The sequence below is a fragment of the Mustela lutreola genome, chromosome 12 (assembly GCF_030435805.1).
Source record: "Mustela lutreola isolate mMusLut2 chromosome 12, mMusLut2.pri, whole genome shotgun sequence".
In the NCBI taxonomy this organism is placed as follows: Eukaryota; Metazoa; Chordata; class Mammalia; order Carnivora; family Mustelidae; genus Mustela; species Mustela lutreola.
In genome coordinates, this window is record NC_081301.1 from 88671474 (window position 1) to 88686352 (window position 14879).

The following is a 14879-nucleotide window of genomic DNA, read 5'->3' on the forward strand; positions in this document are numbered from 1 at the left end:
AATAATACGTGCTCCTGCAGACTTAGGAGGAGGCGTCTATAAACTGGTACAAAGTCTGGAGAAAGCAGTTTGACATCTCTCAGAGTTACGAATGCAGGTATCTTTTAATCTGGCGTTTCATTTCAAGAACTTCCTCCTATGGCTCCATTGCCCCAGTGTGAACGAAGGTTATTTATGGTAATAATTTTTGAAATTCCAAAAGATTCAAAGTAACCTAAATGCTGACTTGTTAGATAAATTAAGGTACATTTATATCAGAATTCTTTTTTTTTTTTTTTTAATTTTATTTATTTGCCAGAGAGAGCACAAGCAGGGAGAGCTGCAGGCAGAGGGAGAAGCTGCTGTCCGGCCGAGCAAGGAGTTAATTTTGGGCTCAATCCCCTGAGGTCATGATCATGACCTGAACCAAAGGCAGATGCTTAACCAGCTGAGCCACCCAGGCATCCCTTATATCAGAATTACATGGAAGCCCTTAAACTTAAGGAAACTACATATATTGATCTTTAGTGATTGTCAAGATATATTATTATGTTCATAAAGTAAGGTATAGGGGTGCCTGGATGGCCCTGTCGGTTGAGCGTCAGACTCTGGGTTTCTGCTCAGGTCCTGATCTCAGGGTCATGAGAGGACACCCCACAATGGGCTCCAAGCTCAGTGCAGAGTCTGCTTGAGGTTTTTTTCTCCCTCTGTCCCTCCTGTTCGTGCTTTCTCTTTCTAAAATAAATAAATAAATCTATCTTTTTAAAAAATAAAGTAAACCACAGAGCACTGATTTGATATTAGCCACTTGTGTTCAATGTAAGCAAGATGTATATATGTATTTGCTTGGATGTACATAAAATACCTGAGGAAGAACTTACCTCCTGAAAAGGGGGGGGAGGGTTGTGCCGGACAGAAATATTCCGTTGCTTCCGAAAAAGGTAACAAGAAAAGGGACAAGGTTGGGAAAGAGATTTTGCATTACATAGCCTTTTATACTTTTTTAACTAAACCGTGTGAATGTTTACTTATTCAAGAGAGAAATTATTTTTTAAAATAATAAGGTAGAAGAATGTGATGTAGGATATGGAAGCCATTCACAGAAAATTGTTAGCTGAAAACGAGATTTTGAAAAGTATAGCTTGATCTCATTTTTGTTTTTCTGTAAATGTAGAGAGGCAGGGCCCCTGGGTGGCTCAGTTAAGGGTCTGACTCTTGATTTCAGCTCAGGTTGTGATCTCAGGGTCATGAGTTCGAGACCCACAGTAGCCTGTGCAGTAAGGGTGCAGTCTACTTAAGATTCTCTCCTTCTCTGCTCCTCCCCCAACACTTATGCACATGCACACACACACTCTCTCTCTCTCATAAATAAGCAAATTGCGTAGCATGTCATAATATGCTAAGTGTCACAGGAAAAAAGAAAACTTAGGAGCGAGCAATCGCAGTTGTCTAAATGCAACGGTCAAGGTAGATCGACCACTTTTAGAGGGGGACTGGGGAGCAAAGACTTGAGGAAGGTGTGGGAGTGAGCCATGCAGAACCCTCTCTTGATTTTTACAGATTTTATTTATTCATTTGAGATAGAGAGCACCGTGCGGGGGGCGGTGCTGGGATAGAGGGAGAGGGAGAAGCAGGCTCCCCGCTGAGCAGGGAGCCCAGGTGGGGCTCAATCTCAGGACCCTGGGATCACGACCTGAGCCAAAGGCAGACACTCAACCAACTGAGCCATCCCAGCAGCCCATGCAGAACCCTCGTGGAGCGGAGTTTCCAGGTAGAAGAAAGAGCCTGGCTAAGGACTTGGACAGTTACTCAAGGAGAGATGGGGAGCACTGTGGAGATCTGAGCAGAGGAGGGACCTGACCTGATATGGGGGTCAAGGAGAGCACTGTGGCAGTTGTGTTGAGAAAAAAAGAAGCCAGGGCTCAGTGGGAGCACGGAGAGCAGCTAGAAGGCTCTTGCAGTTAGCAACCCGAGAGAGAGGAAGGTGGTCGTGAAATTGACAAGTGCAGATTCAGGATATATTTGGAAATCACAGCTGACAGGGTTCCTGAGGGCTTAGCCCAGGGGTATAGGTTAAGGAACAGAATGAAAGATAACTCCTCAGTTCCTGGCCTGAGCAACCAGAAGCACAGGGATGCCTTTTCCAAAGATGGGAGGGCCTTGTATGAAGCCATTGTAGGGAGAAATAACCAATAGTTCCATTAGAAATATGTGAAGTTTGAGATGCCTGCTAGATAATCAAGTGGAAATGATGAATGGACAGATGGACAGTCAAATGTGGAATTCAGGAGTGAGGTCTAGACTGAAGATAAAAACTTGAGAGTCAGGAGCTCCTGGGTGGCTCAGTGGGTTAAGGGTCTGCCTTCAGCTCAGGTCATGATCCCAGGGTCCTGGGGTCGAGTCCCGCATCGGGCTCCCTGGTCAGCTGCGAGTTTGCTTCTCCCTCTGCCCCTTTGCCCAGCTCGTGTGCTCACTCACTCTCTCTCAAAGAAATAAAATCTTTAAAAAAAATATTTTTGGGAGTCATTGGCAGCTAGAAGGTAAGGATCCTGTCACCGAGAGAGCGAGTGTAGGTGTAGAGAAGAGCCAAAGGACAGGGCACTGCGATGTTTAGAGTCCGAAGAAGAAATGAAACCAGCAAAGGAGATGAAGAATTAAACTCTTTTCCCTGAAACACTGTCTCCCCTTTGCTTCTAAGACGGCGTATTTTTCCCGTTTTCCTCCTCCTTCATTGTCCTCCTCAGTCTTCTTTGCTCTAAGCTGCATGAAGGGAAATGCCTGGCCAGGGGATCCGGTAGGATGGCGCTCCTTCGTGACCTTGACAACAGTGGTTTTGGCGGTGCAAGGACAGTGAAAGTCAGATGGGCCTGAGATCAAGAGGGAATGGGAGATGCAGGCACACAGGCAACTTTGAGATGTCTGCAGCCAAGAAAAAAGTGGCAAAAAAGAGTAATAATGGAGGGGAATTGGGGGCTAAGGAGATACGTACAAACACATATAAAGAAAGGAAGGGAAGGGGTGCCTGGGGGGCTCAGTCCGTTAAACATTGGACTCTCCATGTCGGCTCAGGGCACCATCTCAGGGTCATGAGACTGAGCCCCACATTGGTCTCTGTGCTGAGCGTGGAGACTGCTTAAGATTCATTCATTCATTCTCTCTCTCTGCCCCACCCCTGCTGCTTACACACACATTTTCACTCTTTCTCAGTCTCCCTCTCTCTCTCTCAAAAATAGAAAGGAAGAACTACACCATGTTTTTGTGTCCCCAAGAATTACTTAAGAGAAGGGGACAGCTGAGGAGCAGGAGATAGGGGATAATCCCAGGAGTGGTTGAGAGAGGGACGGACCATGGTGCCAAGTGGAAAGATCTGGTTTACCTAAGGGCCCGGATGCTACTACCTCCCTGTGGCAGGAGGGAAGGCCACGCCAGGGCAGAGAGGCAGGTGAGATGGAAGCTATGGTGCTGGCAAGATAGGGCAGTTCTTGTGAAACTGCGTTTATTTTGTCAGAGATTAAGGAGCAAGGTTTTCAGCTCAGAGTGAGGAAGGGGAGAGGGGTGCAGGGTCATTTCAGAGTGTGAGAGAGCCAACAGAGTAGGGAAAAGCAGAAGGGCGGTGTTGATCATGAACTTGAGATTCATGATCGTAGAATTAGTGAGGACGGCACTGTTGGATTTGTGCTGTGGGTTAAGCTGGACAGAATCAGGGTCTTGCCGGGTGGGTGGTCCCAGGAAGAAGGCAGAGAGAGGTGCATGGATGGTAGAATGATGGACAGAGACCATGAACTCGAAGCTGGATAGGAGGGTTGTGAGACTGTAAGGGCCATAAGGAACAGTGAAAGAGTAGGCTGCAGGTCAAAGTAAGGTCAAAGAACCATTCAAGTGGGTTATTAGAGTAAAAATAAGGTGGAGGGGTTAGAGATGTTGGTCAGGCACCGGTTGGCTTGAGATGAAGACAGCAGAGGTGGTGCTGTTCTTTAGAAGTAAAAAAGGTCCAGGGTATCCACATGACAAAGGTCCAAGGTGGAGGGCAAAAGGGTTGCCGTGGGGCGACTGGGGTTCCTGACAGGTCATTATTCCACAAGGCTGCTAGATTCCCCTGAAACATTAGCAGGGGTGGCGCGAAGGGGGAGGACTGTGGGTCAGGTGCTGGAATCTCCGGGAAGGAGAGGGTGTCCATAGGAGACGGCAGAAGGGGGCGGTGTAGTGTGCTGGGGGTTCAGCAGCTGGGGGGTCAGGCTGGGTGGAAAGGGCAGAAGACTGACTTGAGATTCCCCAGCGCAGGTGGACCTCCTCTGTTCCGAACTGCACTCCGTAGTATCTCGACCGGCTCCTTTCCCTCCTCGGGCACCTGAGGGGCCAATTAAGGTGACGGATTCATTCAAGGTCATGGGGTCCGAAGGCAACCACTGAACCACAGCGGGGGGACTTGCATTCCCTCTTGTCCACTACCCAAATTCCAAGGCTGCGTTTGGAATATTCAAAAGGACATTTTCAATGCCCCTGTTTGTTTCCACCTCTGTGCAATGTTCGAGCTGCTGCGGAAGGACAGGGAGCTGGTAACCATGACAGTGGAGCCCAGAGCTGTGGTGAAGAGGTGGTTTATAAATGGGGGTGAGCTTCAGGTGGGCGGCCCCCAGAGCGCACCCTCATGGCCTCCGGGGAGCTCTTTGTTCACTCAGCTTACTTAGGAAGAGAAACCGAATTCTTCCCTGCTGGGAAGCAAGCTTTGCAAGGGAAGGTTTTGCCAGACTCCATAAGGAGAGGGTGTGTCCCTGGGAGCAGGTTTTGGGGGGGCTCTGCCGGAAAACCTCAGTCAGCAGGGAACTTCCGGCACCCTGGCCCGACCAGGACAGCCTGTGATGGCCAATTAGCCAGCCCCGCAGCATCCTGGATTCGGAGTCCTTGCACACTGTCGTTTCTGTCCCCTACCCCTCCGGGGACAGGTGGCCACTCCTAGGGGTGGCCCAGGGCCCTGGCCAAAAAGGCAGCCAGGCAGGGCCCCCACAGGATGGTATCTGGTGCCAAGGGAGGGAGGGAGGACAAAGGAGCGAGGGGGGAGGCTGTCCCCTCTTCCCGTTCCTGGATGGGGAGCCCGAAGAGCCTCTCCTTCCAGGACCAAGAGCCCCAAGTGGACCCAGGGCAAGGCAGGGCAAGGCAGGGCAAACCCAGGCCACAGCTCGGGTCCAGGGAAATCTCATGACTGCAGTGTTTTGCAGCAGGTTTCCCAGCTGCTCCGGGGCGGGAGGCAGCGTGGGGTGGTGGGGGCGCGGCGGCGGGAGGGGGAAGGCGAGGAGGGAAGTAAACAGGAGACCACAGAGAGAGCCAGTTCCCGGCGTTCAGAGAACACCAGCCGCCTCCGGTCCCCGGTGGGTGGCTGTACGTGTGCAAATGAAAGCGGGAGGGGGAGGGGGAGAGGGACGGGGAAGCACGCACTTCTCGGCTGTTACCCACCCACCCCGCTTTTCCCGCCCCTCCAGCCCACTCCCCTCTGCGGTGCGGGGGGTGGGAAGGAGACGTTCCCGAAGCGCCCACCCCCAAGTGAGCGTCGCGGGCTTAGCGGTCTGTGAATCAGACACGGTCTCAGCAGCTCGTCACCTGCGCTCAGTAGGGGGACAGGGGGCGGCCCTGGGACTTGGGAGAGGGGAGGTTGGGTAAGTGGAGGACGACCCAGGACCGGCCGGAGCGCGGGGGGACGCCTGCGGCTGGGAAGAACGGGAGTAAACCTCCCAACACCTACACGAATCCCGGCCCGGTCCCCGGGACAGCGGGCCAGAGGGGTGGAACGGAGGCTTGGGGACACAACTCGCGGGGGCATTGGCAGCAGGGGTGGGAACAGGAGGTGGGGGTGGGAGTGTACCGCCCGGGAAGCGGTGGGGTGCAGGGCTGGCGGGGGCCGTGGGGCAAGCTGCTGCCCGCCGCCTGCCCGCGCGGGGTTATGCGAGGTAACCGCGAGCCGGGAGGAGGAGGGAGGCGGCGGGGGCCGCGGGCCGGGGTGTCTGGCGCTCGTTGGACAAAGAGATGATGAAACGTGAGCGCTATATTTACCAAGGGGGTGGAGATCGGGCGGGGGGGGGGGTGTTGGTAAAAAGGACAAACTGTTCCACAACAACCACAGGAAACACAGCCCATCTGACTCACCGGGAGGGCTGCGCCGACCCCCTCGCGGGCTTAGCCCCCAGGCAGGCGCGAGGCTGGAGGGCATGGATGCCCCCGGGCGGACCCAAGCTGGGAGCTACGGCCGGGGGTTGGGTTGATTTGTATAAATAAAGACACCTTAGATCCCGGGACTGCGTGCGTGCGCACGTGTGTCCGTTGCTTTTGTGGGGCAAGGGAGCGCGCGGAATGGAAAGAATGTTTCCTAACCCCGTGGCCCGACCATCGCGGGAGAGATCGCCTGCAAACTCTTGCGAGGAGGATTCCTGCAAAGTCATGTCCTCCCGCACAGCCCGGCCGGCCGGCGCGCCCCGCCCGCGGACAGCAGCACCCGCCTCCCTGCGTTCCCCTCGCTCCCGCCCCAGCTCTGCTCGCTGCGCTCAGAGTTGGGGTGCGGTGCGGGCTATGTTTAGAAGCTGATGTCATCCCGACACCCTACTCCGCAGTGTTCCCAGGGGAGACCGCAAGGCAGGTTTTCCTCTTCGCGGCTGTGGGGGATGGGGAAGGTGCCTCTACCCGCCCCCTCCAACCTCCTTCAACACACACACAAGTACACACGCGCGCGCGCACCTGTGCTCCCCCAAAGAGTTAAAAAAGAAAAATATTCAACCCGACAGTTATGAAACAGGGTGGTGGGCGCGGTACGCGCCAGCGGAGGGCCCAAACCCAAGGGCTTGGGCCTAGAAGAGCCAGCAGCCGGCCCCCGCCCACTCTCACCCCCGCCAGCCTGCCCCACCTCCCGCCCGGGTTGCGGGGACTAATTTCAAGGTTAGCTCACGTGGGCGCGGGCGCCCGGAGCTCCTTGCACGAGTTTGGGGCGGGTTCCTCATCCCCCAATCTAGGGCAGTTTGTTCAACTGCAGTAAAGGGAGCTTGATGTTCCAGCAGGGAAGGGATTTCTGAGAACTGGGGCTGTCCTCAGATGAACTCGGCTCCTCCGGCTGCTGCTGCTGCGGCGGCCGCCTGCGGAAGACTTTTTAAAAGGGCGATGCCAGGCCGGGGCGCGCAGCCCGCAAGTGGCCGCGCCGCCCGCCAGTCTGCTGCCGGAGCCGAGCGCCCGCCCCCGAGCGCGGGTGATGCACGGTGCGCCGCGCAGGGCCTCTCCGCGCGCGGGGGGCTGCTAGCTAAACTTATCCTCCTGCATATGCATGAACGTGTGGCCTTTCTGCTCGGCAAAGGAAAGGCCTGGAGTTTGCGGAAGGCTGCTAAGTGGAGCGAGAGCAAAGTAGGGCGTTGTGCAAGTTTGCGAGCGGGCCGGAGCCCCCCTCCCTCTCCAGACCCTGCGTGTTAACTGATGTTACGGTCGCGGGCGTTTTGGCAGATAGGTCTTTACCTGATTGTATTTCAAATCCAGCACTGCTGCCTTTGCTGGGAGCCCGGATCCCTTCGGTCCGCCTTCCCCTCCCCCAACTCACCACCACCTCCTAATTCCCAGCTTTCCCTAAAATGAATGCTGGTTTGCCCCAGGTAGATAGATGCTGTGTGCCTAGGTGGAACCGCTGAAGCCGAAGGGCCTGGGTCCTGAAAGAAGTCTGGATCTAGCCCAGAGTGAGGTCCGACACGTGATCCCCTACCCCCAGCGGGCCATCTGTTCTCCTTCCTTCCCGCCGGGAGGCTGGCAGCTCTGCCCAGCACCGTCCACGCCTCCCAGCAGGAAAGAGTGAGAAAAGCCAGAGTTGGCAGAACCCACTAGGTACATAGTCCTGGCTCTTCTAGTCCTAAACCTCCCTGGGTCTTGGGCAAAGATGAGACTGGGCAATATGTATTTTAGATTAAGCCCCAGGTGATAAGCTCCACCAGAGAGTTGGGGAAACTCTGCCCAGGGCTCAATTAGGATTAAAATCTCAGGGAAGAGGACTGGGAATGGGCTGCATTCGTCCTGGAAATACCTCCGCTTGGGCTAGGCTAGGGTGGAGAATTTGCACAAGCTAGCTTGAAGAGAGAAAAAAGCAAGACCATGAAATTAAGGAAGAAAAGATTGAAGGGATTCAGGACAAGTTTGTATTGTGCCCGCTATCCCATTAAATACCGACTTAAGACATTCTGACCTTCATTGCCATAAAGACCTGTATGTACATGCATAACACATGAGATGGTGTTTAAAGAACCCAAGTTTTGCTCAGTACTTTTCCCTATGATTTTTTTTTTTTTTTTTTTTTGGTGGGGGGGATCCGTAGAATATTTGGAATATGTAAGAGACTGTGGAGATGTATTCATCTAATGCCCTTAATTCACAGATAAGGAAATAATTCTAAGAGGTTGCCTAGGGTCGTGCTGCTCATCTCGGGCCCAGGAGGCCCCTTCTCTACCCTAAGCTGGCCCAAATACCTGCTCAAAGAATCAGCTCAAGCTAGGCACTACCTCTTCTAGAGGTGATACTGATAATTATCTTAGGATGCACAGAAAATAAGACTTTAGCTACAGGCCCATAAACGCTTGTTCTTGAGAACTGGGATAATAAAACCAAGCCTTAGACAGAATTTAGAAAGGAAAACACATACTTATAAACGAGGAGCACAGTTAGAGTCTTTGAAGTCCCATGCTCCTCCCAGTTGGTCTGTGTGGATTTACAAAGACTAAATTGGGGGAAACCAGACCTCTCATATTTATGTGGCATAATATATACTTTACTGGTAAATTATTCATTGTAATTAGGAATGATTCATATTAATTTGGGATAATTTACTTTGCCAGAATTTAATTGGGACAACTACATGCTGGCAAAACAGTGTAAGCTGAGTTTAATCATAAAACTATTATAACACACATCCTAACAGAGCAAGGGAAGCTTGTTAAATTACACACACACACACACACACACACACACACACACATTCCTGATGTAGGAATTATTACTTGTGATATATGTTAGTTTATGGTATATATAATTTATTTTTAACATATCAGTCTCATCGAGGATAGACTGTCTTTTCATTTCTGTACTCGCCCATGCCTAGCTCTGTGACTGAAACTTAAGTATCTGGAGAAGGAATGAGTGGAAAAAGAGATAAAGGGGAAAGCATTCTATAATTCTAGAATTTCTGGGTTTAAAAAGCTATTCTAAACCAAGTCGAGCAGCAGATACATTTATAGATATGTGAGAGAAACTCGTGTGCATGAAATCTTGGTTTTCTTTTATTACTTTTCTTCTATAACTGTGAAATGAATGAGTTGGAAGAATTCAGGGTTTATGTCCAGTTCAAGCAAAATTAAATTAAAGGTAATTAATAAAAGAAAAGAGGGCAAGAAGTAAGGGGGGAGTTATATTTTGCAAAAAAAAGATGATGATGGATTCATTCAAGTTCCTGGATTATAATGTCCAAGGAAAGATACAGACTTTCCTTCTTTTCTGGAATAACCCCAATGTTAATGAACTCTAGGGCAATCCGGGGGTGCTCAGTGCAATGCCTGTTGCAATGCAAGTTCAAGAGACTGTGCAGGCAGTGATCATAGAGACCCCTGGAGCCATCCCATTGGTATTTGTGCTGGACTTTAAAGACGCAAGCCAAGGTGTGACTTCTAGATGATCATGTATCCTTGGGGACAGAGTTTGTCCCAGAAAAATTATGAAGTAGGCAAACTCCCCTGGGCTTCAGTGAATTCTTTTCTAAAATTAAGGGGATTGGAATATAAGAACTCTAAGATGGCTTCACTTCTACCATTTTTTTTTTTTTTTTTGCCACTTTTACCATTACATTCCATGATGTACCTACTTTACCATGATACTGATGGCGATGGTAACACTCACGGCTGACCGCCACTTCCTTTTCACACTTCACTTTTCCATATAATCAACCTACTGCTATATCTTCCTGGACCATGGCAAAAGCAAAGTCAAAAACAAAAAACTATACTGACCTTCAAACTGGGAGGGTTCATTTGGAACTCTTCCTTTAGAGACCAGGAAAATAGTATAACTTTCCCAAACCTTAACCTAAGGCTAACAGCCAGTAGAGCCCATGGTTGAACCTCAGTGGATCTGTATCAGTGAGAGGCAGGTACCTCTCACACCCAATTAGGAAAATCAACGTATTTTTAAGCAATCGTGCTAACAGTTTGCCTCCTGCATTAGGCATTAACCCTAGATTCTTTTCTCAGCTATCATGATGGAAAACAACTCATCGTTCATTCAGAGGGAGAGGCAAACTGAGTTCATCAGACTCCAAGACCCATGCTAATCATTGATCAAGTAATGCCAAAATATTCAATAGCTAAGGATCTCTGGCTTGTTCCCGTTCTTAAGAATCTGTTTAGCACAGTTAATACTTCACAAAATCGAAGAGCTTGGTTGTTGTAAAGCCCAAAGGGCTTGGAATCATTAGATTTATGATTTCAGTTGAGCTCTGTCACTATCTACCTGATAAGATAGACAAGTCATGTCCCTGCATATCACTGCTTCTAAGGGTAAGAGAACCCCTGAAATTCATCCAGGGATCGATAGAAGGAGAATGGTGTCTTTGATAAAGTCATAGAAATTTTTGCGTCCATTTAATTGAAGATGGGTTCCAGGAGCTTCAAAACAAAACTGAAATAACTTACCTAGAGTAGATTGCATTGGGAAGGAGAGGAATGAAAAGGCATCATAGAAGCAAAGATGGGGTGTTCCAGGTAGGAACAGTGAGCCAGTAAAAAAGACTTTGGTTTTAAGATGAATTACTCATAGTCAATTTGTGCACTAGATCGAATGATTATTAAAAATATGCCTCCAAGTATGCTGCATCCCCGAATCTGAAAAAAAAAATGAAATGATGCTTTCTCATTTGTATTTATTCTTGGGCAACTCGGCCTGACATATTTCGTTGTTTGTTGTTGTTGTTGTTGTTTTAAGTTTTGACTCGGCGTTGCATTTGCTCATCACCCCTGCCCTCGCATACATATCTCACTTTTACTACCGGCCACCCAAAACACGGGGATGTGTCCAGTTTCACTACAGCTCTCGGCGTTTACAAGTGCGGAGCGCTTGCTTTCGGAGCGCCCTCCTGATTGGCTGGGCCCATGTCCGTGACATCAACCAACTTACTTTTGATTGGAAGGCCGGTTGCTGGGACTCTAGCGTTTGCAGGAAGTCACTTAACTGTTTGCAAGCTGGAGAACCGCACCTGAAGTTTTCTTTTGTCACGAGCGCGCGCGCCAGTGCCCGGGGAAGGCGTGTCCCCCGGCTCCGCGGGCGGGACCGCGGGCGCGGAGGCCCCGGCGCGGCTCCCGGACCGAGAGGCGCTCCCGAGGCTGGGCAGCGGCCCCCTTTCTAGCCTCCCGGCTGTTACCCTTTTAAATGTCAGCGTTCGAGGCGGCCGGGGTAGCACGAGGCGGCGAAACGGAACAGTCGGATTGGCCGCACGCCTCGGTTCCAGACGCACCTCTCCACCGAAGGGCCGTTCTGACTGGCAGGGGGAGAAAGTAAACAGAGTTGAATCACCCTCCCCGCTGGCCAATTGGAGGGGGTTTGGATTGTGACGTGATGGGATTCTGCGAAACTGTTACTGAGCGAGAGAATGCCGGAACGGTGCGGTCCGGCCGGAGCAGGGGCTCAGACGGCGTCCGCCGACGGGGGGAAAAGTGTCTCTTAGACGCGGCGCTCGGTCCGGCCCTCGCCACCCGCGCCGGGGTGGTCGGGTGAATGTCCTGGGGCTTTGGCTGGACGGAGAGGCGGCGGAGGGCGTGGACCGCGCTTGCAGTTTCCTCTCCCAGCGCCTCGGGGGCGTTTTCCAGCGAATAAACTTGCGGCCGCCACGTGTGGCATCTTTCCAAGGGAGCCGGCTTGGAGCGGCCGGCGCGCCCGTCGGGGGGATCACGCCGGGCGCGGGGCGCGGGCGGCGGCGAGCGGCGGCGGCGGCGGCGGCGGCAGCAGCAGCGCGGCGGAGCCCGGGGCCGTGGATGCTGCGTGCAGAGGCGCTGCCGGTTACGTAAAGATGAGGGGCTGAGGTCGCCTCGCGCTCCTGCGAGTCGGAAGCGCCCCGCGCCCCCGCCCCCTTGGCCGCCGCGCCGCGCCGCGCTCGTCGTCCGAGGCCAGGGCAGGGCGAGCCGAACCTCCGCAGCCACCGTCAAGTTCGGCCGCGCCGCCGGGGCTGCTGTCGCCCGCACCATGTCCGCGGCCGCCTACATGGACTTCGTGGCTGCCCAGTGTCTGGTTTCTATTTCGAACCGCGCTGCGGTGCCGGAGCATGGGGGCGCTCCGGACGCCGAGCGACTGCGACTCCCTGAGCGCGAGGTGACCAAGGAGCACGGCGACCCGGGGGACACCTGGAAGGATTACTGCACGCTGGTCACCATCGCCAAGAGCTTGTTGGACCTGAACAAGTACCGACCCATCCAGACCCCCTCGGTGTGCAGCGACAGTCTGGAGAGTCCGGATGAGGATATGGGATCCGACAGCGACGTGACCACCGAATCTGGGTCGAGTCCTTCTCACAGCCCGGAGGAGAGACCGGATCCTGGCAGCGCGCCCAGCCCGCTCTCCCTCCTCCACCCTGGAGTGGCTGCGAAGGGGAAACACGCCTCCGAGAAGAGGCACAAGTGCCCCTACAGCGGCTGTGGGAAAGTCTATGGAAAATCCTCCCATCTCAAAGCCCATTACAGAGTGCATACAGGTTAGCGGCGTCTCCCTCTCCCACCGAGCTCTGGGGCTGGTTAACCTTTGGCCGGGCAGTCTTTCCGGGCGTTAAGGACACCACGCTCGGCCTCAAGGGTGCCCACATTTTGGATAAGATGCTGTTTAACGCTTTAAAGGTTGGAGCCGCGTAGAGACGGAAAAGCTCCCTCTCTCCGTAATCGTCTCCAGTCTCTAGAAGCCATGGAGAGCCTTAACCTGGCGGGCAGAGTGAGTGCGGAGTGCCAGCCCCTGTGCGTGGCTCGGAGGGGAGTGGTGCCGCCCCTCCCGGCCCGCCCCGCCCCCAGGACTCCCGCACCCCGCGGCCGACCGTGGGGCCACCCCACCTGGGCAGGCGCTGGCACCGGGGAGGTCAAATGGCGTATCTTTTATTTGATTCTCTTGAGGGATTGCAGCGAAATGCCCAGAACCTGGGGAGAAGCGGCACGCTTTACGTGGAACCTTTTAGGGATGACTAAGGACTCATTTAGCTGTACGCTTGCCACTTTTCAGGGCTTGCCGAGGTGGTTTTAAATTTGGCCAAGAGTCCCCAGGGTGGTTTAAAATAACACGGCTTCAGGCGGCAGAGGAGTCTGATCCAGTGATGGCTGGTGGGTTAACTTCAGGACCAGTTAGCCTTTTTAATGACAGCCTTTTTAATGAGATTCGGTAGCTGATTCCCACCCCCCTACCACCCGACCCCCATGATTCTTGGCACCCTCTCTACCCTGAATAGTTAGGGGGCAGGTGTGGTCCTTGCCTGAGGTCAAGGCTCGGTAGAGAACCTGGGCCTGGAGACCTCCTGGAAGGCTCTCTCCCCAGCCAGACCTAAAAGGCAGGGGCCCGGCTGAAGGAATGTGGCCAGGAAGACATATGCAGTATAAAACGGGCTTTGGAGGCGTACGGAGACCTTGGTCAGCCAATTCTGCTGATTCTGTTTAACATAACTCAGAAAAAGTTGGAAAGGGTTGGGCCGTGCTATCTCACCATCTTTAGTAACGTTCTTCTGCCGATGCTATTCTGATAAGGAAGCACAGGACTTGATCTTTTCTTGGATCCTCTGTTCCTTCGACCCTCTGACGTGATCTTGAAGAGGCTGTTGGAGTTACTTAGCCAAGTATTGTCATCTGGGGGTGTCCTTGTTGGTACTTTTAAGACGAGGCCCTGGGCCTGTGGTTTTAAAATGATCATGGGTTGGTTTTTGATTTGGTTTTGCTTTTGAAAAGCAAAGCCACGTAACTGCGTTTCGGATTTTATTTCCTTTGGACGGTGCTTCTTGTCGAGGTGGCTGCTGGCACGGGCGTGCAACAGTTTCCTGCGTGATTCATGTCCCAAGAGGTTGTTTGGGGTTGTCATCTAAAGCTGCCCTCAAACAGCAGACTTGGAAGTCTGTATGTGTAAGGCTGTCGGAAGGCAGATGTACGCCCGGATTGGGGGATGTGACCTTTCGTGTGACTCCCCCGGGGTGAGGCAGGGGTATATTAACTGGAGGGTGTTACTCACCAGCAGCTGTTGGGCGGGCCTGGCCTTGTCAGCCATGTTCCCGGAGCTCAGACACCCACTGCCACCTTGAGCAAAGGCACGCTCTCCTTCAGGGAGCTGCCCGGTCAGGAGGCTGGGCTGGGGAGGCCTTGCAGGGTTTCTGTGGCAGCTACCTGAGCCTTGCTGTCTTAGAAAAAAAGATTCCTGGAGTTCTGAACCATTCAGCTGAGTGATTTTTCTCGGGCATTTACAGAAATGGCTGCTTATGGGTGTGTGCATTCGTGCTGATCTCTAATTTTCCATAAGGCAAGGCAGCTCAGCTGTTCCAGGAGAACCTTTTACACAGTCAGGAGTGGAAGACCGAGTGAAATGTTAATCCCATTCTAAATGCTGCAGTCGGTCTCTTGAAACTAGTGATCGGATGAGAGCAGGTGTCTTGTTTAGGTTTGGAGACTCTGGAACACCAGGGCAAGGTTGAACAAAAACCTCAGCGTCTGTAAATATGGTGGGGAGCACCCTCCTGCTGAAGAAGGTCTGTGTCAAGGATCCTCTTTAAATAAGAGACTTACAGGTCTGGTACATTTGGAAGTGGCAGTTTCGGCTTCAAGTTAGATTGCATTGGGGTGGGGGGAAATGAGGCAATGTTGTTGTTGTTGTTTTGCTTTTTGCTGGTATTAAAT

General features: G+C 52.5%; 2 protein-coding genes across 3 annotated transcripts in view; one reads left to right on the forward strand and one right to left on the reverse strand.

The window, feature by feature from the left end:
- On the reverse strand, positions 1–12215 carry LOC131813215 (serine/arginine repetitive matrix protein 3-like). 2 transcript variants are annotated; one of them, XR_009346669.1, is made up of 3 exons: positions 11152–11290; positions 10671–10859; positions 1–4327 (listed from the first exon to the last, which is right to left on the reverse strand). XR_009346669.1 is itself a non-coding variant. In XM_059143512.1 (2 exons), the coding sequence occupies exon 1, from the start codon at positions 12213–12215 to the stop codon at positions 11544–11546; it is 672 nt and encodes a 223-aa protein (XP_058999495.1). In that variant the 3' UTR covers positions 10799–10859; positions 11152–11543. The 2 variants fall into 2 exon arrangements, 1 of the variants encoding a protein (XP_058999495.1); XM_059143512.1 differs by lacking the exon at positions 1–4327 and having other exon boundaries at positions 10799–10859; positions 11152–12215.
- KLF9 (KLF transcription factor 9) overlaps positions 12214–14879 on the forward strand; it is a 21944-nt gene continuing 19278 nt past the window's right edge. Inside the window, exon 1 of the mRNA XM_059143511.1 lies at positions 12214–12718. Within this exon, the coding sequence (XP_058999494.1) occupies positions 12214–12718 (505 nt within the window). The remainder of the gene's footprint in view (positions 12719–14879) is intronic.